At 54.0% G+C, this 25,981-nt stretch overlaps 1 protein-coding gene across 3 annotated transcripts in view; it reads right to left on the bottom strand.

Moving 5' to 3' along the window:
• MYLK4 (myosin light chain kinase family member 4) overlaps positions 1-24,371 on the bottom strand; it is a 71,699-nt gene extending 47,328 nt beyond the window's left edge. For 2 of the 3 annotated variants that reach the window (XR_009597687.1, XM_027958720.3), the window contains exons 1-2: positions 24,189-24,371; positions 22,658-22,869 (exon numbers count right to left, since the gene is read on the bottom strand). Coding sequence is in view for 2 of the 3 variants with exons in the window: in XM_027958720.3 (XP_027814521.3) it covers positions 22,658-22,810 (153 nt within the window). In the remaining variant the exon portion in view is untranslated. Of the gene's footprint in view, positions 1-18,547; positions 18,832-22,657; positions 22,870-24,188 lie in introns of those variants that run through there. The other variant, XM_060403540.1, reaches the window with a different exon arrangement.
• Between the last annotated feature and the right edge of the window lie 1,610 nt (positions 24,372-25,981).

Genomic DNA, 25,981 nt, shown 5'->3' with positions numbered 1-25,981 from the left:
AGCAGAAATAGACGTGTTTCTGGAACTCTCTTGCTTTTCCATGATCCAGTGGATGTTGGCAATTTGATCTCTGGTTCCTCTGCCTTTTCTAAACCCAGCTTGAACATCAGGGAGTTCACGGTTCAAGTACTGCTGAAGCCTGGCTTAGAGAATTTGAGCATTACTTTACTAGCATGTGAGATGAGTGCAATTGTGCGGCAGTTTGAGCATTCTTTGGCATTGCCTTTCTTTGGAATTGGAATGAAAACTGACCTTTTCTAGTCCTGTGGCCGCTGCTGAGTTTTCCAAACTTGCTGGCATATCGAGTGCAGCACTTTCACAGCATCATCTTTCAGGATTTAACCGCAATAAGAATAAGCGGGTCATACCCACACAGAGGAAACAGATAACATGAGAAGACACAGCGGCAATAGAGTTTCAGAGGCTGGAGGCAGATGGATAAATGATCCGGACAGGAGAGCGGAATCTCGGGACAGCAGAGGGACGTGGAGAAGCAAGCAGGCTTATTCCACAGGACACTGGGACGCTTTGAAACATACCAAGTATTTCATCTCAGTCCCAGAGATTACAATTTAATTGGTCTGGCCTGTGGTCTGGACACTTGAGTTTTTAAGGATTTCCTGGTGATTCTAACATGCAGACAAGTGTTGGCATTTCGGCCCTAGCACGAAAACCAGAGGCTAAAACTAATGGAGCAAAGCAAGCTAGGGGCAGCAGAGGTGATGCAAGAAAAAAAAACTGTAAAAGAAAACTCAGCAACGCGCTCATGAAACGTGCTGAATCTCTGTTACTAGAACAGGGTTTACTTAAAAGAAGCGCTCAGAGAATAGGAGAGAGTTGTTGGAATCGATTCCGATAGTTGACGAGAGAACTTAAAGGAACCCCCACAATAAAGAAAACTCCCCGAAAGCTGAGCAGAGAAGGAAAACAGACGTGAAAGGGTAAGGGATTCCAAGACCAGGGGATCCGACACTCAAATACTAGGAGTTCCAGAACGGAAACGAGAGAGCATGGAAGTGCCCAAGACGGCTTCCCAGACGGAAGGATGCAAGAACGCTCAGCAGAACAGGAGACGCAGAGGTTGCTCAGGAGCGCTGGGGGGCCACCCCCAGCCCAGGCTCTCCCGGGACCCGCCCGGCCGCGCTGGCACCCCGAGACGGCGAGTGCTCACTGATTTTCCATGCTCCCTCTTCACCCCAGCCCAGCCGGAGCACCTCGTAAAGTTACGGTTTCGGCTTTTGGCATCTTCAGTCAGAGCTCAGGTGGAAGTGGTCGGGCTGTGGGTGCTTCTGGCCCCAGGCAGCCCCGGCTAGACAGACGCCCTTCCTGAGGCTATTAGCACTTGCGGGAGCCTCACTGTTTCTGGGCTCTTCTCCACAAAGCGATTCTGTCTGCTTCCATCCCCATCTCCCCGGCTCTCCGGTGGGCCATTCTGAAGATGGCCGTCCCCCTTCAATGCCCTGCAGCCAGGAACGGTGTTTCTGCTCCTTCCCTGGCACCTGCGCGGGCGGGCTGGACGCACAGGCGCTTTTCGGTCGCCTCCTAGACATCACCACCAAACCTGCGTCCCGGTGCTCCTGCTCCCGAGGGTCCAGAGGGGGCTTGCTCTGGACAGGGGTCTTCTAGGGGAGAACAACAGGAACCCCAGAGGGTCTGGATCCAGTGAGGCTCTGAAAAAGGTGTTCTGACTCTGACGCAGCTGGCTCAAGCCCTAACTCAAGCAGGAAGACACCATTTGTTACCCTAGCTGAGGAACAAAAATGTGAAGAGTCAGTGATAGCTTTCTCGAAAATTGTGGGGAAGGAAAAAGGGCGCTTTTTTGCCAAGCATTAATAAAATATTCATATCACAGAAATTCATACTTCAAATGTTTATGGTTGGTTGCTAACCTCATATGTACCAAGGGAACAAACACCAGGACTCCATATTAACACAAAGCGAAAGGCCTTACAGCTGGCAGTGGCCCCGAGTGCACCTCGCCCTAGCTCCTGTTATGGTATCCTGACACGCGGGTCCAGGTTCGAGCCCACGGCCCAGCCAGGCCGCCCCGGGAGAGGCAGACCCCAGGATTCGGAAGGTCCTCCTGGTCCACCAGGGTTAGCCTCCTCGCCTCTTGTCTCACCGGGGAGCAAGCAGAGCTTCCCTCATTGCCAGCTGCACATGTCAGCCCAGAGGTAAGGGCGCCGGTTTCTGAAGAGGCGAGGACGCAGACTCTCCGACATACACAGCTGTGGACGTCCAAAAATGGCACAGAGACCCTGTAGCTGCAGGACCGCAGAAAGCGTGAGGAGTCTCAGGTTACAGACAGACGCTACAGCAGCAGAGATGTAGTGGGTGGCGGGGAAGAAGGGGGTCGGGCACACAGCAACGCTGCCTTTCACCAGGAAACGGCTCAAGTATCTTGAGACCATAGGTGAGTGGTTTCTGAAACCAGACCCCAGTGTCAGGTGCCCGCCTAAGGAAACCCCACCCTTGGCGTGGTCCCCTGCGGCCGGACTCAGAGAAGACAACAGCCGAGGCGGGAGACACGGGGGATTGAGGAGTCTCAGACCTGACGACGTGATTAACTGTAAGCAACTGAACGGTCCTTCAGGCTAAAACAGACCTCTGTGTACACGTCTTACTGCCGGCTTCTTCCCTCCTAGCAGGAGAGACAAATCCCCTGACGCTCTGAGCTGTGACCACGTCACAGGCCGCTGCTTTCTGAAGTGAGGTCCCCGTCGAGTCCCCGTCGAGTCCCCGTGGGGCTCCAGGGAACACGGATGTGGGCAGACAGGTGGCACCCCAAGAGCTTCAGGAATTTGCTCTTTCTGGTCAATCTTCACGACTCTTGAAGAACTGGCTCCTTTAACGGAATCAGAGACCCTTGAAAATGAAAGCGATCCACCAGGAACTCAAACACAGGCCCTTGGATTCTCTTGCTCCACGATTCTGGTCACAAGGAAGGGTGGGACCCTGGGGAGCCCCACAAGGTTCTGGGGGTAAAAACGGGTGCTGAGAAGGGAGGTGGGGAAGCACCAGGAAAGGGGCTGGGAAACCCCTGAGGATAGACACTCTGTCACAAGAAACGTGTTTCAAACTTCTAGAATCCTAAGAATCGCCTGAGCAGGACTCGCAGAGATCTGATGCTTTGGTCTGGAGGGGCTGGCCCACGTCTCACCACTATGTCACCATTGGCAGCGACGGCCATCTGAGGACGCAAGACAGCCCGGTGGCCCCTGCTTAACCCACCAGGCAGTCACGTGGCCTCCCCTCCACAAAGGCAAACCGGGGCCCAGAAAGTGCCGCAGGACTCCAAGGCCCTGGGCAGGAGGGAGCAGCGCCGGCCTCTGTTTCTAAAGGTCAGCGGGCACCGCAGCTTGACCAAGGTCCCCACAGGGGACAGGCGGCCCTGGGCGGCAGTCCTGGGCGGGCAGCCTGTCTGTCCTTTTTGGGGGGAGGGCCGTTCTCAGACGTAGAGCTTGGGGGTCAGCGACTCCTCCCTGCTCTCTGCAGGGGTGCGCGGTGCCCCCGCCACTCAGGAGCGGCCGCTCACTTGTCTGCAACACAGCCCAGCCCGTCAGGCACCATTTGAAGAAGAGGGTCAACAGGAAGAGTGCCTGGTGACCGCAGCTGCAGGAGATTCACGCCCTCATCAGCGCCTGGGGCCTCAACCAGCCTGCCCCTGCATCCTGGGCTCCCGCCACCTCCCTCTCACCCAGCACCCACGGGGGCCCTGCTTCTCCTGTGACTTGACCGCCAGGTCAGGTGGGGCTTCAGAACCCAGCAGGGCCGTGGGGCCATTTCTCTTCCGCCTGGTTACCATGGTGAGCACAAGTCCTCTGTATCCGGCCGTCACCGACGTGGAGACCCAGGACAGCCACACCTGCTGCTTCCTGACCGTCACACCCGTCCACCCAGCCCTGCCTCCCCGTCAGCCTCTCTCCATCCCCCGCAGCGCCCCCAGGCCTCCCTGTCTGCAGCCTGGCCGTGTCCCTCTCCCCCGCTGGGCTGTGACCACCCCCGACACTGTAAGGACATCAGCGCCCCTGCAGTGGGCCACGGGAGTCCCCACGCCCTCCTGGTTCCAGCCCGCCAGCTGGGCCCACACCTGGCCTCTGGGTTCCAGCGTCAGCCCGCGGCCACGATCACAAAGCATTCCGTGTTCACAGGCTGCGCCCTGTTACCGCGTAACTGAGGAAACAGGGGGTCCTGTGGAATTTGAGCGTCAGAGAAGCAATGAGGAACTGGGGTATAAATATGCCCCAAATACTACACGGACATACGCGTGCTAGAGTCCACGCACTCCTCTCTGGAGTTCAGATTGCAGGGGCTCCTGAACTTTCCCTGGCAGCCCTGCCCGAGCCCTGCCTGCAGCACTGGGCCAGACGCCCTCCTGGGCCTCGGGGGACACTTTCCAGATGGCGGGGTCAGCTCATCAGATGTGCTGTAGTAACTGAGCCTCCTGAGGAGATGCTGAAGGCCTTATTTTGTTTCCTCCTAGGAGGCTCCCGCTCAGAGGTTTGTCTCAGCGTTTACACACCAAAACCCCTGGGAAAGCAGTTTTTGACAAACTACAAAGGAGCCTCCTAAAACCCACACTGGGAGCCACAGTCTCTGTGATTTTTCGTTGGCATAACCTAGAAGGGTCACTGGAGCCAGTCATCCCAGCAGGACCCCTGGGCCAAGCAGCCCTGCCCCGTCCAGGTGGAGACGCAGCCAGCAACCATCCGCCTCCTCAGGCACCGTCCTCCCGGGAAACCCACCATGCTCCTTCACAAGCGCATTGTTTTATTTGGAGTCTTAGAGTAAACTGTCAGCGGTTCCCCAGGAATGAACGGATAGTTGGCTGACAGCAAACTCGCCGTTCCAGCAAGACATCCGCTGTGTGTGGTTCACAGGCTGAGCGAAGCCGCCTGGGGAGGAGACGGGTGGACTGAGGGTCAGCGGTGGTTGAGCCCCCGGGGCTGAGCCCCCGGAGGAAAGGACTTCTCCCACAGGCGTCACCAGCTGGCCAGGACATCAGGCCACCAGGCACATGGAAGGATGTCCCTGCAAATCTACCACCCAGAGGGAGCAGCTCTGAAAATTTTGCACCAAGGAACTTTGCCAGCTTGGAGTGACCCTTGAGCCCAGGAGGACCACTCAGCGCAGGAGGAGAAAGGATGAGAAAACGAAGGAGGAAGTCAGGCCTCAAAAACCCAGCTTCCCTTAAGGGCACGTCGAATAGAGAACTCCAAACAGCCCCAGAGCAGGTCCTCTGTGGTTAAAGCCTTGGGCATTTACTTATGAGGCTAATTCTCAGGCCACATTCTCTTACTCAGCACTTTTAATCAAAATAATCAGCCCAGTGTCTGGGGAGGACAGGGAAGAAGGAGTCAGTGTAAGAACCCCCGGTTGCTAATGAAATATTTAAAAACCCAGGACAGGGACGCTCTGTCCCGTTTAATACAGAGGAGGCTCTTACCACACACCCGCATACCCTGGGGTTTCTCTATTTGCCAGGGGAAAAAATAGAATTTATGCACCTTAAAAAAAAATGTGAAGTGAAAAAGTATCCATTAGCACAGCAAAGACCCATTTCCAGGAAACAGGTTTTAAAAGAGAATTCTTGACGTCCTGAGGTTAAGCCAGGAGGTGTCATGACTTTGAACGTGGACGATGAAAGGGCCACTGTGTCCAGGTGCGGCTCAGGCCCGCCTCGTTTCATCGTTAAGGGAGGCTGGTTAAACCTCTGGTTGTGATCCAAAAATATCCTGGCAGTTAGCATCCTGCATTAAAATTTATAAACCACGAAAGACCTTTTCTCACAGAAAAGTTAATTCAGGCTGGATGGCCTGAAAAAAAAAAAGTATTTAAAAGGGGTAGTCATCAGAAGTGGTTATGTGGAAAACTAGAGGTAAGTAATGCTTTTTACTCCCCTAAAACATACTAAAAATATAGCAACAGTAATTTCAGAAGGAAGGGAAGTGGCACCAGGTGTAATTTCATTTCTAAGAAGTCCCAGGAATGAGGCCTGGAACCACCAGAATAACTTTCAGGGGTGATTAAATACAGGCAGGGCTGTGAGCAGGAAGTCGGAGCTGGGGGAGCGTGCCCCCACCTTGGTATCGGGCTCGGGCAGCCCCAAGGCTCCCCCTCTCTCGGCCTGGCCGGGCCAGTCAGCAAGGGCGTCTTCTCCTCTCCTGCCGCCTCCCTCGCCCTTCACTCCAAGCCTTAATTATTGAGCGCCTCCTGAATGTCAGTGTGTCAGGTGAGAGCTGAGACGCCAATTGCTCCAGGGGACCTCCCCAGCGCCCCCAGACCAGGCAACCCCCTACACCCACTCTGCTCTCAGCCCTCCATGCCCCTTACTCACCTGCCTGCTCCCTAAGACCAAGGGCAGAGGGGAGCCAGGCGTATGTGTCGCCCCCCCGCCCACCCCACACCCCCGCTGCGTGCTCAGAGAGGAGCTGGGCAAAAGCCGGATTCTGTGAGTCCAGCTTCACAGACCCGGAGTCTCTTCTATTCCAAACGGACCTGGAGACTCGGCTCTGAAGTGAGCATTACGGGGACTGGCCAAGAAGAGGAAGCGGCGGCAGCAAAGACAGAGTGGCCGTCGCAATGGCTGGCCGGAGCCTGCCCCTCGCCCTGCAGCGAGGGGTCAGCGGACACCCGCCTGCACCCGGGCCGACCCCACTCTGCTCACCTAAGTGAGACCCGAGAAAGCCCTGAAGGGGCCCGCCTGCAGGCCTGGCCCAGACACTCAGCCCGAGCTCGGAGAACCTCCAGCCCCAGGAACCAAGCTGGGACTGCCCATCCGGTTTTCCTCCTGATCCAGATAGCCTGACATTTCAACCTCGGCTAAACGATGAGCTTTTAGATGGAGCCGCAGTGTCGCGCGTCTGCGGTGCTGAGCGCTTTCTGCGCAGACTGGGCGCACCTGTGCGCCAGCCCCCAGGTGGGCAGCATCACTAACGCCCAGGTCACCCTCAGAGCGGGCGCCGGGGTGGCCGACAGCTAGCACGCTGGGCTCTGCAAACTGCACTTCTCTGTCCTCCTCGCTGGAGCCCAGTGGGAATGGGCTTCCATTTAGCAAAGGCTTCCACTCGGCCTGAGCAGAGCCTGTGAGTCTCTGCGCCTCCGGTCACAGACTGCGGGGCCAGCCCGTCCAGAGCGTCTGTCTGAGCTGGGTCCTGGCCTTGACGGAGTTCACTGCCAGCTCCAGAGGGCACCCCCGCCCCGCCCCCAGGTTCTGCTGCTCTGTGCAGGCCGTGCTGCTGCTGCTGCTGCTGGTAAGTCGCTTCAGTCGAGGCCATGCTGAGGGAAGCCCAGAGGCCACTGATGTCCAGGTTGGTGCGGGACAGGCACTCTGGGAGGGAAGCAGAGGCTGTCACTCAGGCCCCAACACTGGAAATGGGGAGGGTTTGCAGGAATGGCCACAGGGACTGCCCCGGCCTTCGTCGGCTCCCAGAGGCCTCACGCTGCAGAAGCCAGGCCTTCTCTCCACCTGGGCTTGGATGTTCCTCCCAAACATTCCTCCGCTGCCACCTCCCCTGACCCGCTGTCCACGGGTGCCCTCTCCAGCTATTTGTGGACATGTGTAGGGCACAGAGCACTCAGGCTGGGTTTCATTCAGTCTCTCAAGTCGACTCACGGAAGACCTGCTTCACTGTTATTCTCCGCAGAGACAGGCCCGCCCGCCTGCTCGGACACAGGGCGACCTGACCGCCGGTTCTTCCTTAAACCTTGTGTGACATCTTCCTTCTGCTAAGATTCTTAATCTGTTGATTTTATCAGCATGAACCCTCTTTTGCTACCCAACTAACAGCACAAAATGTTTACTGCAGCAACTAACTTACACAAAGATAAGTGAGTTATGGCAGCAGTGGAAATACATCCCCAAAACTAGCGTTCCCTACTCCCCACGAAGCCGCTACCCCAGAGACCAAACGAGCGCTCAGAGGGCAAGAAACTCGATGACATCAGCCAGCATTCACCTATGTCTCAGAACCAAGAGGCTCCTGACATGCGTGCTGTGTGCTCAGCCTTAATCCACAGATAAGGAGACGTCAGGGGTCACAAGACTAACTTGATTAGAAGAGATGCATGCTGAGTACACATCACACAAACAGCAAATATTTCAAGGACCAAATATGTTTTACGGCCTAACCAACCCCCAGCAGAGACACAGTATCATCTTTTCAGTTGGCAGTGGGTGTCTTCTGGTGCCAGCAAGCCCCGAGAGGGAAGGAGAGTCAGCTGCACAGGAATCAGGTGGGGTCCATAGGGCACGTGGGGTCCCTGAGAAGCCCCAGAGAGCGTTAGAGGCACAAGTTCCCTCATGGGGAGTCTGGTGCTGCTGTTTCAGGGGCCTGAGGTTGGAATATCCACCAAGTACTAGGCGATTCTCACCTGCAGGAGTTTGGGAAATGCCGCCCTGGGACGTCCCAGGTGGTGCTGGTGATAAAGAACCCACCTGCCAGTGCACGAGACGCAGGAGAAGCAGGTTCAATCCCTGAGTCAGGAAGATCCCCTGGAGGAGGAAGCAGCAACGTGCTCCAAGCTTCTTGCCTGGAGAATCGCTTGGACAGAGCAGTCTGGCGGGCTATAGTCCATGGGGTCACAAAGAGTCGAACATGACTTAAGCACCTTAGCACGCATGCCCTGGATGAGCAAATATCAGAGAGCCACGCACGTGCTCAGAGTCAAGGTCACTTGTCCAATGTGATGGGCAGGACCCAGGTGGACTCAGGAGCTCGAGACACAGGGACCTTCCCCCCAACCCTAGGAGCTTCGGGAGCAGGGCCACCCTGAGTAGATGCCCTGGATCCAGCCGCCCCCAACAAGATGCTGTGCCTACACACTAGAAGGGCCTCACAGATGACCCCTTTACTCAGTTAGACTGCCTGCTGCCTTGTGGACAAGGGCTGACCAAGGAATTTCCATGACACAGCGGCTCTTCAGGGGCCCCGCCTTTCAAAGGGGCCAGGAACTTAGGGTCCATCTGGAGAGGACCAGGGACCTCACGGGGGAGGCAGGCCACACCCAGCACCTCACATGTCCCTCCCCCCAGCTCATCTAACTGGCCCTAGTACAAGTTTTGTATTTTGTCAGCCTGAGAAATCTCATGGAAAGGACTATTTATTTTAGACCTATTTATTTTATCAAGGAAAATATGTTCTTAAAATGTTCAAGAAAGGATATTGTCTGGTTCCCAAGAAATTGCCTGACAAACCCCTGCAAAGATGTACACACGAAACACACACACCCACATGCATACATACATGTACACACTGCACACAAGCATTCTGGATGTGTGTGTGCGTATGTATATAATGAAGGCCATCCCTAGCGGCTCAGATGGTAAAGAATCTGCCTGTAGTGAGGAAGACCCAGGTTCGATCCCTGGGTCAGGAAGATCCCCTGGAGAAGGGAATGGCAACCCATTCCAGTATTCTTGCCCAGAGAATTCCACGGACAGCAGAGCCTGGCGGGCTGCAGTCCATGGGGTCGCAGAGAGACGGACATGACTGAGCGACTAATGGTTTCACACGCCTGTAATATGCAAGCGCGTATTCACAACCGTGGTAACAACTGTTTTCCTGTCAGGAGCTTTTTCACAGTAAACATGAATGAACCCTTCATCCTTCAACTGCAGGAGGTACCGAATATTCTACTGCTTTTTACCCTTCGATGCGCACAGGAGTCACCAATGGACCTTGTTAAACAGCAGATTCTTGACCTGACCGTCTGCACCTCTAATCAGCTGCAGGCGACGCTGGCAAGCCATGGACCGCCCTTTCAGTAACAAGATTCTGGTTTGTGGTGAATGACCGTCTTCATCACACAGAAAACAATGACTGTCAAAGATCAGAATACCTTAGAGAAATAAATAAAAACCATGTTCAAATAAACTTATTCTTTCTTGGAAAAATTAATCTCAAAAGAGGATTTGGAGTCTATACAATGCCTCCTGGCCATGACGGTAAGCAATGCTCCCTGGATTTTGTGAGAGCCGTTCCAGAATGCAGGCTGGTAGACAAACGTCGACTTGAGAGAAGGAGGCAGCAGGTAAGCAGGGCGACGCTCTGATCTGTGTGTCAGTGAAGCACGCTTGTGTGCGTCAGATCACGCTGACTCCCAAGGCCAACCCTGCCCACATCAAGATGAGTAAAACACACTCGAGCACCCTCGTGGGACTCGGGGAAATTTTCCCACCAATATTATTCCCGACATCCTGCCCTTTGGAGGTTGGCCCTGCCCATGACTTTGTCTGAATAGTTGAAATAAGTGTGCTAATAATTATCCTAACTTCTAAGGTTTAAAGCATGAAACAGTCCCTAAACCGTGTTAGGAATAACTAGAACACAAACAGACTGGACCCGCGCGACACAAGTGCCGTGAAAGATACGACGAGATAGAGCAGGCTCCCCACGGGGAAGCCCCAGCGTCTCAGGGGCAGAGGCCACACCCAAGGTAGTTACCAGAAAGGGCATCAGAGCTGCCCGCACACGCGGCACAGGGCACGCACGGCGCCCCGGAAGGGCGATGCGGGAGGGTGGATTAGAACCAACCGCGGTGGGGTGTGAATCTGGCCCTGAGCACAGATGGACCCCCAAGGGCCCAGGAGAAGAGAGAGGGTGAGGCAACATGCAGTGAAAGGCCTCCAACCCAGTCCCCAGGAAACTGGGAAGGAGATTCCGGGCGGCAAGAGAGGAGAGGAGAGTCCCTCGGGAAGGTGGCCGGTGGGGGTCTCGGCAGGAGAGCAGTCAGACCACGGCGGGGAGGCCAGCGCCACGCACACCCACCTGTGGTCTTTGAGCCTCTCTCCACAGCAAGCTCTGCGTAGCCTGCTTTAGACAACAGCAAGCCTGTGGGGTCGGGACTCTTGACCCCAGATGAGGAAGCCGGTGAGAGGCTGGGTAATACACTCAGTGTCACAGAGGCAGCGCAGGGGACGTGAAATCCACGCTTGCGGTCTCACACTAATCTGTGCGCACAGCAACCACGGCTCACCTCGTATTTTCTCACTAAGTACAATGTGTGTAAAAACACCTGCAGAAATACCGAACACCACGATAAAAGCTGAACAAGCTGGTCCCTGGATTATCCACCTTCCCTGTCTATCGCCCACCATCTAAAGACAGTGGGAAGTCAAATCCATTCAAGAGTCCGGACTTATGACTACAGTTAATAAACTACAGACTATAAAAACTGCTATGTATTATACAACAAAGAAGTTAAGTATCTTAGGTACGCTGACACACGGCATTTAGCTTATAATTTTACAGCCTTATTACACGTTTGAGAAAATCATTAGTTCCAATGTTTTGTCTCCTGGCTTCTCCTCTGCCCAGGAATCAGCGGCTGAGAACCGGCGGACGGCAGCCTCAAGACGCTGGTTTCAGCAACTGGAAGGTGCAGCCTCTGTGGGAAAGAGCGTGGAGGTTTCTCAGAAAACTAAAAATATAGCACCGGACAACCTTGCACTCCCACTCCTGGATATATATCCAAAGAAAACGGAAACACAAACCCAGAAAGACACGCAGTCCAGCCTTCACTGCAGCACAGCCTCTAACAGCCAGGATATGGAGGTAAGGGAAGAGCCCATCAACAGACAAGCGGGTAAAGATGTCGTGTGTGTGTGTTTATACAGTGGACTATTACTCAGCCTTAAAAAAAAGAATGAAATAATGTCATGTAAAACGACATGTAAATATCATTAAAAGAACAAACCTAGACAGCACCATGCTTAGCGACGTGCTGTGGGATATCACTTACACGTAGGACCTAAAAAATCATATGGACGAATGTGCAAGCAAAACGGAAAGACTCCTAGACGTAGAGAGCAAACTAGTGGCTGTGAAAGGGGAGCGAGAAGGGCGGGCGGCGGGGTTAACAGAGGCAAACCACGGGGTATAAAACCGACCAGCAGTAGGGCGTATCGTACGGCAGAGGGGGACAGAGCCACGACCCTGTGACGACTTTAAACGGAAACACGAAGATGCTGGATCCCTATGTTGCGCACCTGAAGCCGATGTGGTGCTGCGAATCAGCGACACTTCAACTAATGAATTATGTAAACAAGTTTTAAAACCCCGTTGGAAGGAGAAGCCAAAAGTGCTCTGACCTCACGGCAGGACTGCAGTAACTTTTGCAGCTTCTTCCCACAGGAGGTCACTGTTACATCAGTCCCAGAAAAGAGCCTCAATTTGCTGAGAAAGAGACACGGGCCCTTTCTTTTAATCCGTCTGCCCTTCTGGCTGTATTTGCATCAGGGAGTAGAGCAACTGACCAGCACAGCAAAGGCGAGACGCTCATCAGATAACGTGGAGAAAATAGAAGCTGTCCTTAGAAAATTCATCAGAGGTGGTTTTCGAATACTTAATGTTTGATTTCTGGAAACTAAACTCCAGTTAAATGGTCTGCAAGTTAAATTCCAGTGAAATGGCTGGACACGACTTAGCGACTCAACAGCAACAACAAATGGCCTCCAAATAAGCCCCGCCGCCTGTCCCGCGCGCGGGGCCGCCGCCTGTCCCACGTCTCACGTGCGGGGCCGCCGCCTGTCTCACGTCTCGCGTGCGGGGCCGCCGCCTGTCCCACGTCTCGCGCGCGGGGCCGCCGCCTGTCCCACGTCTCACGTGCGGGGCCGCCGCCTGTTTCGCACGCAGGGCCGCCGCCTGTCTCACGTCTCGCGTGCGGGGCCGCCGCCTGTCCCACGTCTCACGTGCGGGGCCGCCGCCTGTCTCACGTCTCGCGCGCGGGGCCGCCGCCTGTCTCACGTCTCACGTGCGGGGCCGCCGCCTGTTTCGCACGCAGGGCCGCCGCCTGTTCTCGCGTGCGGGGCCGCCGCCTGTCTCACGTCTCACGTGCGGGGCCGCTGCCTGTTTCGCACGCAGGGCCGCCGCCTGTTCTCGCATGCGGGGCCGCCTGTGTCACGTCTCACGTGCGGGGCCGCCGCCTGTCCCGCGTGCGGGGCTGCTGCCTGTTTCTCGCACAGGGCCGCCGCCTGTCTCTCGGGTGGGGCCGCCTGTGTCACGTCTCACGTGTGGGGCCGCTGCCTGTCTCACGTGCGGGGCTATCTAACCCATCCAGATGGAGTATCGTGGCACACAGCTGCATAGCTTTGGGTGACTGGCCTCACTAACCCTCGGGTTACTCATCTACAAAACAGAGCAATCACACAGCTTCACAGGACCACTGTACAGATTAACTGGGACGAAGAGCTGAGCATGGTGCCTGGAACACAGGACACACGGCACAAATGCTGCTGATGACAACTGTCGCCCTTCAAGCTGATCGCAGTGGTGCCCACAAGGTCCCCTGAGGCAGTGATGCCATCCAACCATCTCATCCTGGGTTGCCCCCCTCTCATCCTGCCCTCAGTCTCTCCCAGCATCAGGGTCTTTTCCAGTGAGTAGGCTTTGCACATCAGGCAGCCAAGGGTAAAATACAAACCTAGCCTTACGAACGTAGAAACTTGCTTCTATTATCCTGTCAACTCATCATGCTCATCCTAGAAGGTGGGGAAGAGACAAGACCTTACTCGTGCCATCATCCATTCTTAAATTTTGAAACAACTAGAAGCCCTCGAAGGTTCTACAGGAAGACCCCATCATGAGCCCTTCTGTGTAAGCGTGCGGAGCTGCAGGCTCTGTGAGCCCTTTAAATAAACGACCCCGTTTCACCAAACTCTGCCTCCGCTTCACTCAGCGGGTGCTCAGAGATTCTTCACTGAGCAGATTAGCATAGAGTTCAGGCACAGAGTGATTATTTAAGTGAATACTTCAGCTCTGCCCAGGTAATCAGATGCATTTTGATTCCCGCTTCACCAAGTACATTCTTAAGGAGCCTGGCTCTTTGGAAAACAGAAACTAAAGCTTTCTGTTGTGTCTGGGTGTCTGGCGGGGAAACATGCCACGGTTGCTAGGACACGCTGGTGCCGTGGCCTGATTTCGTGCGGAGGTGCCAGCAGTCTTACTCATCACTGCCTTGATGGCATTGGCGCAAGTGTCGAAGCAACGGAAGAGGCAAAAATTTACAGCAGAAGAGAAAACTGTTCTGACCATGCAGACTTCCAAAAGAGTCTTAGGGTCCCCCGGGGGGCCCAGGGACATCACTGTGAGAACTGCTTGGTCCCAGGACAGACGGAGCTGGTCGGCACAGACTCATCACGGGTGCCCTTGGCCGGCTCCAGCCTTGCTTTCTCTGGGCCCTTTGGGAACACCCCCTCCTTAGGGTTGGGGCCAGATGGTCATCATGTTGAGCATCTTCTGAGCCCTCTCCTGAGAACCCAAGGCGCCTGAGAGACTTGGGAGTCTGGGCCTGCACAGGCTCTGAGAGCTTACGCCTCCTGCTGCTCCCCCCTGGTGCTTGAGGGAGCTCCAACCCCTCTCAGATCAGGGAACCATCCTGCAAACTGTATAAGTGCTGGCCTCAAAGACACCCAAGCTGGGCGTGGCCCGGAACTGACAGGCGCCCCGGGCCAGGCCCCGGGCGGAGCGGCCCCTGCCAGGGCCCATTGTCTGCTGGTCAGGTGTCCGCAGTCAACTGCCTGGCCCATCTGCGCACTGCCAACGCCAAACAGGTCAGAGCTGGGCTTGGAATCGCGCGGCTGGAAGGGCCGCACCATCATACAGCATATGCGCTGTTCCAAAGGGAGAGCCATTTCTCTGGGATGCAGGAAAAAAATGCATTCAGGAACTAAAACCTTGTCTTCACAGCTAATCTCCATCCTTGGCCCCACCTTAACTTTAAGCCCTCTGTTCTGCTCTGTCCGGGAGCTCTGTCATGTCTGACTCTTTGTGACCAGATGGACCGCAGCACACCAGGCTCCCTGGCCCCTCAGTGCCTCCTGGAGTGTGCCCAAGTTCATGTCCATTGAGTCGGTGATGCCATCCAACTAATACAGCCCACGTGGGGGCTCACTGATGAGATGGCTCATGATGCTGACCTCGCAAACAAAGAATAAAAACCACAGCGATCCTTGAGACTGAACAAACTGCCCAAATGACGTTCTGTTTTCTCACTGGCGCCTACCGTCTAAAGCTGCGAGACCACCAGATTCCAGACCTCCGACTACATGACCACCCCTTCTGGGAACTTTTCACTGGTGGGTATAAGGAAGACCCTGCCAGAAAGGGAGGACACGGGTTCTCCTTAAGGGCCAGGCACCCTCTCGTTTCCCTCTAACACATTTCCTTTTCTTGCCTGAGTGCCCGGCTCGCTTCTTCCTCTGCACTCACCGTGCACCGACCATCTCATTGGCTAAGCCCTAGATGGTACACAAAGCACAGAAACAGGGAGGGTGGCGTCCGCGCTCACTGCTCACGTTTGGAAGGCAAAGCCTACCAGCTGAAGGTCTACTAGACAAACCAGAGGCTGGGCTCACACACCCCTCACGGCCAGTCTGCTCTCTGCCTCTTTCTAAAACTTCCTCACACCTGGTCACAGAATGGAGCGTCGGCCTGCTCATCACGACCCCAGCCTTGTTGCTCAGGCTCCCAGCTCCCAGCTCAAGGCCTGGGGCGTCGTTCCCAGTGCAGGAGCCTAAAGAACAGGGGAGTCAGGACGAGGTGGCACCAAAGCCAGAGGCCAGGGTCCGGGACAGGTCAGCCACCCTGCGAGGGGCCTGCGAGACCTCTCCCGCTGACCCAGGGCCTGCCTCACGGCTGCTGGCCGCGTCCGTATGGGAACGGCCAGCTGGAACTTGGTAGCGACCTTGCCAAGGGCTGCCCAGCCACTTGTGAAGAAGGCTGCCCTCAGAGAAAGACCTGGAGCAGCTGACCTCCAAGGTCTGTGCTTCCCAGCCCCCTGAGCCCCCAACCATCACGGAAATGCCACAGTAACCTGCGCTCCCTGGGACCCCGGGTGGACGAATCCAGAGCCACGCTCGCAGGGCAGGCCTGGGCTGGGTCTGTCGCTTCTGCACCATCAGGGGACTAACCAGCCCGTGCTTCTCCCTGACCAAAGCTGTGACTGAGCGTGCAGTTACACACAGCTGAAGATGCCGGGGGTCTACCACCCTGCAGCAGGCCCTGGGGTGGCAGGGGGCAGAGGATCACGCCCCCCGCCTCACCCTCTGAGGCCTCCTGCCCGGCGATGCAGCCGTCGGGGTCCCCGCTCCCCCTCCCTGAGTGCACGTCTAGGGCAACCCCAGCACCTGCACACACGTGCCCACCTCGGCCCCACTCTCTGCTGGGACCTCAGTGACAGCGGGGAGAACCAGTGAGGGGCGCCAGGTGAGCCTGACCTGTCAAAGTTTCCTGTGCATCTGCGTTCAGGGGGAGACTTTGGGCCTCTTTGCTCTCCACCACTGTCTGCTTATCACCCCCTGTCTTTGTTATCATTGCTGTGTTTTGAGCAGAAATTTCAAAATAAAGCCCGAAGCACCCAATGGCCCAGGCGGAAGACTAGGACACAGCCCCCTGAGGCCAATGTCCAATGGTGACATGAAGTCACCTCTTTACTAGAAGCTTGGGGTGATTTGGGGGTTGTAAACCAAGAAACCATTTTTAAAATGTATTTATGTGTGTCATTGTGTATTTTAACATCTAGAATAAACACGTCGAAACCATGATTCCACTCTATTCTTACTTTGCTAAACACTTTTAATGACTTGATATGTGAAGATATATTAACTAATAGAAGTAAAAGCAATGTGTAGGTGCAGCAAAAATCAGGAAGGGGGTGTGAGAAAAATTGGTCTGGGAAACCCTGACAGACAAAGGTGCTCTTTACAGTCGTCATGTCTTAGGTAAGTGGATCAGGACACAGTTTGGTCAATTGTATCTAGGAATTCATTATCAATATGCTGATCATTTTCTAACTTAGGAACACAGGCTTGATTTGCAGTGTTTGTGTATTTTACTACTCTGATTTAACTTTTAGAGAGAGAAAACAGGACATTTTTTTTCCTATCACACCAAATGACATAAAACTATCGCAGCTTTAATTATTCTGAGAAGCTAAAATGACGCAGACATAAACTGGGGCTCTCAGAACCCCACGCGAGCAGAGCTCTGCTCCCCGAGTGCTGGGAGACCTTTCCATTGCTTTCTGTCTTCAGTGAAGACCGACGCCCAGATAGTATTCTCTGACACCCTGAGAAGGGAGTTCCTAAGACTGCTCTTGCAGACACTTTTCAGACAAGAGGTCGCCCACATTTCCAAATAACCATTCACAATGGAAAAGAGAAGAGGGTATATTGTAAAATCTGACTTAAGAAACATTTTCTTTACTTTCTTTAGAAAGTTATAGCAATGTTTTATAAAAGATACACCCCAGAGCACTCCTGATGAGCTCAGCTCCCTGCCGGCCCCTCCTTCGGGACACACCTGGGGGCCACCTCTCAGAGCCAGGGGAGGGGCCTATTCTTTACCACGGGTCCCCCATAGACAGAAATCTATTGCAGGCATAGGCGCATATCAGCCAACTCCCCCGGAGGCGTGTGTGCAACAGCCAAAAAGATTCGGGCTTGGGCAGCAGTGAGAGGGGCGCTCCCCGTGTCGGCTCCTCGGAGAGGCGCGGGGCCACCGTGGGGATCTGGCGCCTCGGGTTCTGGGTTCTCCGAGCACCACGGATGCGGAGCTGGCGGCTTCTTGTTGAAAAAGACAGAAATCTACATGCAGGCATAGACACATGTCAGCCAACTGCCCGGGAGAGATTTTTAACCACAAATTCATACATTTTCAATGGGGGCCAAATCCAAAGAGGCAAAAATTAATTCTCTGGGAGAGGTGAAGAAAATCTTACTGTTTTCATGCACAAAGCACAGAACCACCTGCAATACCCACAAGTACAGAGTGCATCTGGGACAGTAGAATTCAAGGAAGGGGCTTGACTATGCAGAAAAAAGCCAGACGTCCCTGCAGCGGGGGACATGGTGATAAGCAGCTCTGCTGACAACCACTTCCTGTAGGAAAAGCAACGCAGAACACCTCCTGGAGTATTTGCTAAACTGCCTCCATCGGCCTAAAGGTAACTCATTCTATGCTAATTGATGAAAGAAATAAGTGGAAAGAACTGATTTCCCAGATACAATACTCTCTCGGGAAGCGCTAAAGTCTTTAGAATCTGAATTCTTTCTCTTCCTTCAAAATTCTCCTGTTTTCCTGACTGAAGCCCATTCTGAGAGCAGCTGTGGCATCCCAGGAAAGGCAGGGAGGGGCAGAGGTTCCAAGGAAAGGCACGGAGGCCATCTGTGCTCGCGAGCTTGCTCAGAAGAGGTGGCCACTCTTCTGCAGACACTTCTTAAGGAGGGGAAAGGACGCTGTGCCTTGGTGCCATTTTACCTCCCTCGGTTACATAAGAAGGAGAAGAGGAGATGCTGACATTATTTTTAGCTCTCACAGACAAAAATAGAACGCCAGCTTTCATACATGTCAGGAATGACTGCCTCCAGGTTCCCCGAAAGTTGGTGGAGAGTTGGAGATGTTGACAAGGGCTGCCTACCTCTCCTGATCCCAGCCCCCGCAGGGTGGCCATCCCAGGGGAGGACGAGGCAGGACACACATTCCGTCTGCTGGGGCGAGCCCGCTCCCCGGCCAGAAACAGTCAGCTAGGACAGCAGCCACATTACTACCTGGGTGTCCTCAAGAGCAGGCGCCTGTCGGTGACCTCCGCGGGCCATCACGGACCGGAGCACACGCCAGAGGACGGGAGACGAGAGAAGGCACAGGCTACCTGCGATCCAGATGCCTTTTCTTCTGAGTGACACGTCCATCCTGGCCTTCCCGCCCTGACCCTGCGCGAGTACGTTTCCAGGCAGAACTCTGCTCCAGGCAGGAGGCGGTGCTGAGTGGTGGGGTCTGCAGGACCCCGCGGTGACGGTTCCAGTTGCACCATCAACGGCTAATCTGCCTCTTTAAAAGGGAAAATATGACGGCCGGGCGGCAGACGGCAACAGGTGCAGGGAGGGAGGCCGGCTGGCGGCAGGTGGCGCTATGGAGAGCGCGCTCGTCTCCGCTCAAGGACGATTCGCACCCGGGAAACGGGGCCGCCGCCAGGGAGCCTTCTCCTGCCCACGCGGGCAAGGGACTCGGGGTGGGCGGGAGGGGCACGCACGGCTTTAAACATCACAAACCCTGCGCCCGCAGCTACGTTATTTTGAGATCTAAGTTATAATCACGGTGACCACCGCTGATGGTACAATTTCACCGCGCGAGGCAGGAAGGGCCTGCACGTAAACGCACCGACTGCCATCGCGACAGGGAGACCCGAGCTTGGTCCCGGCTCAGCCTCGCCTGCTCACAGACTGATCACGAACAGTTCGTTCTGTTTGGTCTTTGCACATTTGTGCCCGGTGGTTCAGCATTCCGGGAGCTGTGACCCCCACCTCCGCATGGTCCCTTCCTCCCCCGGGACCCTGCCTGTTGGGGGGGCAGGGGCTGAGGACCAGAGGACAGGAGGTGAGCACAGACAAGCCTGGGCAGAAAGAGCAGGGCGCGCAGAGCCAGTGGGGCCGCAGAGGGGGCAGAAAACCGCAGGGGAGAGCAGCCTCAGGCTGCTGAGAGCAGGAGCTCCTTGGTCTCCCATTAGGCCAACAGTGTGTGTGTGTGTGTGCGCGCACGTGCGTCAAACAGCAAGTCAGATCTGAGGGGAATACAGCATGGCGGTTATTTATACGGGTCACAGAGAACTGACAAGAGGAAAACCTGGATTTGATTGTGTAAAAGGAACGCTAATTACAGTTATGAGAGTCGTTATCACTCTGAGTTAATGACACACACAGTAGCTATGAAACCATCGCTCACATATGCCACGTTCATTATTTAAGTTCCACTCTGTTTCAACACCATATTGTGTGGCTTTCCATCTGGTTTATTGTAGTCTATCTGCTCTGTGCTAAGTCGCTTCAGTCATGTCTAACCCTGCGACCCCATGGATCATAGCCCTCCAGGCTCCTCTGTCCATGGAATTCTCCAGGCAAGAATACTGGAGTGCGTTCAGGGACCCAGTCCAGAGCTGTGCCCGCCTGCAGGAGAGCTGCGCCCTCCTGCAGGGAATCTTCCCGCCCCAGAGCCTGAACCCACGTCTCCTAACGTCTTCTGCATTAGCAGGCAGGTTCTCTGCCACACGTGCCACCTGGGAAGCCCAGGGTATCTGCCACAAGCTTCTAAAAGTCTACACTTCTTAGGTGGTTTCCAACAGTACGTAGACGATAAGAGAACACAAGAAAAGCCTTTCAAAACCAGAATCAAAAGGGAAGCTGGAAAACACAAGGAACAAGACACAGTAGGAAAGTGGAATCCGTGGTGTTGTATCAATTCAAAAAATAAATCAGAGGAAGCGAAGGAAGAGAGGCAAAAAGTACGGTCAGAAGCAGAAGAGAAACCTGGGTAAGAGCAGGAAAGGAAGAATCTGAGCCACACTGAACTGCCTCGATAGATGGAAGTTGTGGAATGCACAGACAATTTGCTCTTGTTAGGAGAGAAAAGAGTCTTCTAGAAAGAACGTGTGCTTCAGGCCTTCCGCGCAGTTTGCCTGCCACCAGATCGCCTGCAATGCAGAGTAAGTTCCCCTCAGGGCAGCGCAGTGAGGGTTCCTTCTATGCTTAGCTGTGCTAATCTTCTTAAAGAGAGAAGGGATGAAGAGACGGAGGAGAGGTGGAGAGAGTCATGGCAGGCATGTTTTCATGGTCCCTGGAGAGAAAGGCCCGGGATTGTGAAGATTTCCTGTGGCCCCAGCAGGAGGTGGAGACCTGTCAGCCTAGCAAGTCTGCATTCCTGACGACATCCGAGCCGCTGGAAGGCCCTCTCCGCCCACCCCTGCCAAGGCCTGCTGGCCGCCTGGGCGCCCGCTCACCGGGCCAGCAAGGGCTCGGGGACTGTGGCCTTGGCAGACATGGACAGGAGAAGGGCTCTGTGCCTCCCGGCCCAGCCCGTCCGTCCCCCGCCGGGCGAGAGAGAGAGATGGGGAAATTTACTGCCGACACCTCTGGGCCCTGAGCCACTCGGCAAGAAACTGAATGGGACACGCGGCCATTCCTCCCCACCTTCCGCGCGGCCGTGAGCACCGGGCGCAGGCGCCACCGGACATCAGACCCATCGCACAGGACCTTCTCTTAGGACCACAGGGCCAGCATCCTCAGGCGTTCCCTCGGAGGTATCCTAAAGTGTTTCACTTCACAGTCACTTAATTTTTCTGGAGCAGATCATCACCGAAACAGTTCTTCCTGAAAATCTTCGTGTTTCCACCTAGCACCATCTTGCCTACTTGCAAAACTTGTATCACAGAACTTGGCGAAAAATCGTCCTGGAAACCTAATCAAACTCATAGAAACTATTACAAATCATTGGTTATTTCAAAGTTAGCCTATAAGAATACTTCATCTCCCCTGTTCCACAGAAATTAATGAACAGAAAAGGAAACTCTTCTGATTATTCGTTTGCACTGCAGCAGCCCCAACGAGGAAGTCCTCGGCTCTGACTTCAGTTTTGCTGAGGAAGTGTCTTCTTGGTGTGTGCAGGACAAGATGTTAGCTCACAGGGGAGGTCGGTCTCCAAACACCACGCTTCAGCCTGACTCATTACCCCTATCCAGCAAGGTCTATCTCTCTGTACTCACAGTGAAGAGACTCCTCCCCGCTTCATACCTAATAGCTGTGTTCCACTGTCTGTTGCACCGTTAGAAATGCCCTTCCTACCGGGACAGGGATTTTCGGAACAGAAGCTGGACAAAGAGGAGAGTGAAAGTAAAGCCGCTCCGTGCCTGCAGCCTCCCAGGCTCCTCTGTCCATGGGATTCTCCAGGCGAGAACCCTGGAGTGGGTCGCCAAGCCCTCCCCCAGGGGATCTTCCTGACCCAGGGATGGAACCCGGGTCTCCCACATTGCAGGCAGACGCTTTACTGTCTGAGCCCCCCGGGGAAGGACAAAGAGGAATGTTTCCCAAGCTCGCTCTGGTTATTAGAAATAATGATCCCTGGCCCTCCAGGGGAACGCGGGGCGCACTTAAACAGACCTGTTTGCTCTGCAAACATTCTCGGTGCCTGTTCGGTACCCTGAGCAGGAGAGCAGGCGAGGTGGGTGGCACGAGGTCCTGACCTTGAGGAGGGCGTCCGGGGCAGGGCGACAAACAAGTTCCATCAATCACAGGTGAGGCCTCTCTGGGCGGGAGGGAGGGGGAGGGGACCCAGGGGGCCGAGCAGGGGACAGAGCCCGCCAGTCCACACCCGTGGACACCCCTCACCATGACGGAGCCGGTGCTGGGTGCTTGGCATGCAGGCGCGTCCACTGCTCAGAGCGGCAGCCCCCACGCTTGGCGAGGGACCTCCCGAAGAGCCGGCTGCCAGGATGGGGCCTGCCGCCGCCAAGAGCCTGTCCCCGACCCCAGCGGCCACTGTCGACAGCCCTGACCCCTACTCCGTGGGGACCTCGGGGTCCTGAGGGAAACGTGTGCAGAGCAGCTGTGGCCCCCGCGCTTCCCCAGATTGCATGCCCAAACCACTGCTCCTAAGAAACCGCGCTTCCACCCGACCCCCATGACCTCTAAGCCGCACGCCAGACCGTGGTGGCGCCCACTGGGAGAGCTGCTCATTCAAAGGCTGCCCAGTGGCGACCGCGCCCACCTGGAGGAAACCTCCCGGTAGCGAAGCGCGGGTTTGCCGGCTCCTAGAGCGTCCTTAACTCTACACCGGCGATGACAACACAGAATCTGAACACCGCCTGACAGATGGGCACAGGCGTTGCTCACCTGGTTCTTTCCAGATCTCGAATCTTGTTCACCGGAACTTTCTTCCAGAAAGCACTTCTCCACCTCCTCCATGCACTGGAAAAAGGCCATCTTCTCCAGCTGGTCACTGCGGTAACACGCGTTGCTTCCTCCCAGCCTCTTCACTGTTAGCATCTTGGTGGGGAATCCGAGGAAGTCCGTGTCTGGAGTGTGGTCTCTGTCCCCCTCGGTCTCTGATTTGTAAATGAGGACACAGTCAGCGTGACTCTTCTCTCCACTGCAAGAGGGAGAAACAGCTCCCATCACCGAGACACACGTTTGACTCTTTGGGAAAATGTACAGTGGGAAGTTTGAGGTTGCTTCTATTTTAACTAGAGAAAGGGCCCCAAATGAGGATGAGAAATGCAAATATTAACCTTGAGTCTCACATGTTGGAACTTTGAAAGGAAAAAGCTTTCTCTCCCTTCTTTTTCCTACAAAAGCAAATAGTGAGAAGCAACCCTGAGCGTCATGGGGGGACTGATTGTCCCCTCATTGCCTCAAAGAAGACCTAGGCTAAGCGGCCAGTTTAAGGAGACAGACTCTTCGGGTTTAACCGGCTTGCTGGCCTTGCCCCTCCGGCCCCGGGCAAGGACATGGGAAGGGCATGCTGTGTGAGGAAGGGGCCCCCTGGGCTCCCCCGGGGAATTCTGCCCCCTCGGGGTATTGTTCTCACCAAACGTGCCATTTTCAGAGCCTTTCACTGCCTACGTCTTAAAATGTTTATTTTAAAAAGAATTTGGCTTCCTAACAGTCCTATCACATAGATGAGATTCCCAGACACCTTTCTCTGCGTCATTAGCAGCTGAGCACAGAAGATTTCACACCCTAGATACACTTTCCCTACAAACGAAGTAATAGGCTCATTACTGCTCTGATACTAAAGCCCCACGCATGCGTGGATGTCTGTATCCACGCATCGCCTGACCATTTCGGGGAGGCTGATGCGAGCTTGTGACTGGTTCCCTCCGGAGGCCCCTGTTGGAGGTTTTCTGTAAACTGCTTCTTCCTGCTTTTTCTCAATTTGAAATCATCTGTAATTATCCCCACAAAACTTCATCTTTCATTTTCTCAACTCCCCTAGTATAATAAAATGATACCTTGAAATTCTAAATTATTTAAAAGCCAATGCTCTACATAATTCTACTGAACCGTAGAAAGACCATAAACTTATTCACACTAAAATGTGAACAGGATCAACCAGAGCTCTGCGAGATATACTACAGACCATCATTAGTGTTCTTACAAGCTGCCCTGAAAAAAATCTGTTATTATAATAAGGATTTCACAGCTACATCTAAGACAAACTATAACGAAAATCTAATACATCATTGTAGAAGGTGCTCAAGTTGGCTCAGGAAGCCACATAAACATTAACACACTGAAGCAAAAGCTTGGGTCCAAGATATAAAAATTTTGCAGAGAACTATTAAACGTTAAGCTGTGCCTGGAGTTTGATAAAACTTGCTATGTAGGACAACATAGAAAGAAAGAAAGAAAATAGAGTTATTACCATTTATAAGAGGACATGCTGGGGTCCAGACCACTCCAAGCGTCGAGCACAAGTTCCAGTAGATAAAGGAGAGTTCGCAGAGTTCAGAACGACTGCTCAGCCCCCGGCAAAGGTCTTGCCTTGCGGTCAGAGTAAGTCTTCTGAAGAGACAAGTGTCCACTCCGGGAGGAAGTAGCCTCTCTCTCGAATGCCACTTTGAGCCCCTGTTTAAACTCAGATGGTCCTTGAGCTCATGTTGCTCAGCTGTTGCCTTCTTAGTCAGATGGGGAAGAATATTAATTTTAGACACCGGGCTTTTCAAAGCCGATGGCTCCATTTCAGAGGTCAGGTAAGGAGAGGACGCACCGCAACAGTGGATGAAATATCACCTTCACCGTCTTGTCGCGTCATGGTGGCAGCAGCCTCGGGACGACAAAGCTGTGTTTGTCTTTGCCATCACACGCCCCACTCTGCTGCCCTTTTCGGTCTTGGCATCTCGAGCACATTCCCAGATGGAGGGTTCAAGCGTGGGAAGCCCACCTTTTTTGCCCACCTTACACTTTGAACACATCCCACTACAATAGGGGAGAGCTTCTGCCAGCAAAAGCACTGGACAGTTTTAAGGTTCTCAGTGCTTACAATTGTTTGCAACAACTCCAGCTATTTACAGCTCCAGGGAAAGTTCAAAGGCACAGGCGTGCGGGGGAGTTGCAAAGAACAGGAGTGAGGTTTCACAAACTCTCCCTGCAAACAACACTCTGCCTCTCCCCGTCTTCAGCCAAGAAAAGAGAATCCAGTGCCAGCAAACCACCTGCCTGATCCCAGCAGCAAGGGATTCCTAGACTTACTCAAGTTGCGTAAAACTTCGATTCCCCCAAAATAGAACTGATACAGGTGATCCTACAATTCTTTCATTTTCATCTTTCAGAGCTTTTGCTGACCTCCCTCTCTCTACCCCAACCTGTCTCTAGTGACTTCTTGCTTTTCAAAGATTAAAGTTCTTATCTTTAATTCAGATCAGTGTGTTCCATATTAAATAAAAATACATTTTCATTTTGAATAGAATATAAAGAGTTATGTAAAATCTTTTAAAAAGCCAAACTTTGGATATTTTTCTAGGACCAGAGAACTTTGCTCTTCAGGCAGAGTAACTTCACAATATTATGTGTTTGTGAAAGATAGATTACGTGACAGAATTGAAAAGACTGAACTGACTTGAGGTTATCAGTTTCCTCGGAGGAATTAAACTGTGAGGTACGGATAAGGTGACAAGTCCCCACCCCCAGAGAAAGCCAGGTGAGTGGCCCTCGGCTAATTTGATGGCATTCTCTCGCTGGTGGCTCAGATGGTAAAGGTCTGTCTGCAGTGCAGGAGACCTCGGTTTGATCCCTGGGTCAGGAAGATCCCCTGGAGGAGGGCATGGCAACCCACTCCAATATTCTCGCCCCGGAAATCCCATGGACAGCAGAGCCTGAAGGGCTGCAGGTGACTTAGTGACTAAACAACAACAAACCCAAATGCTGTATTCAGGCTTTATGAGTTCCTCCCTGATGCCCTTTTCCACGTTGGAATCTCACCCAGGACTTTACACTCATTTAGATCCACCGGGATTTATGATGGATTGGATGTGAGGCGTGAAAGGAAGCCGGAAGGCAAGGATGACTCTCCACGTTTTTTCCTGAGCGTGTGGAGGACGGAGCTGGGGTTGGCAGTGATGGAGACATGACTTTGGGGGGAGTCAGGCCCTCCGTGTTTGACAGGCCTGTTAGATATCTAAATTGCATAGGTCGTGAGACAGAAACCCAGGCTTCAGG

The sequence above is a fragment of the Ovis aries genome, chromosome 20 (genome assembly GCF_016772045.2).
Source record: "Ovis aries strain OAR_USU_Benz2616 breed Rambouillet chromosome 20, ARS-UI_Ramb_v3.0, whole genome shotgun sequence".
NCBI lineage: Eukaryota > Metazoa > Chordata > Mammalia > Artiodactyla > Bovidae > Ovis > Ovis aries.
Note: the sequence above shows the minus strand (reverse complement) of the source record. Positions and strands in the feature narration are given on the sequence as shown.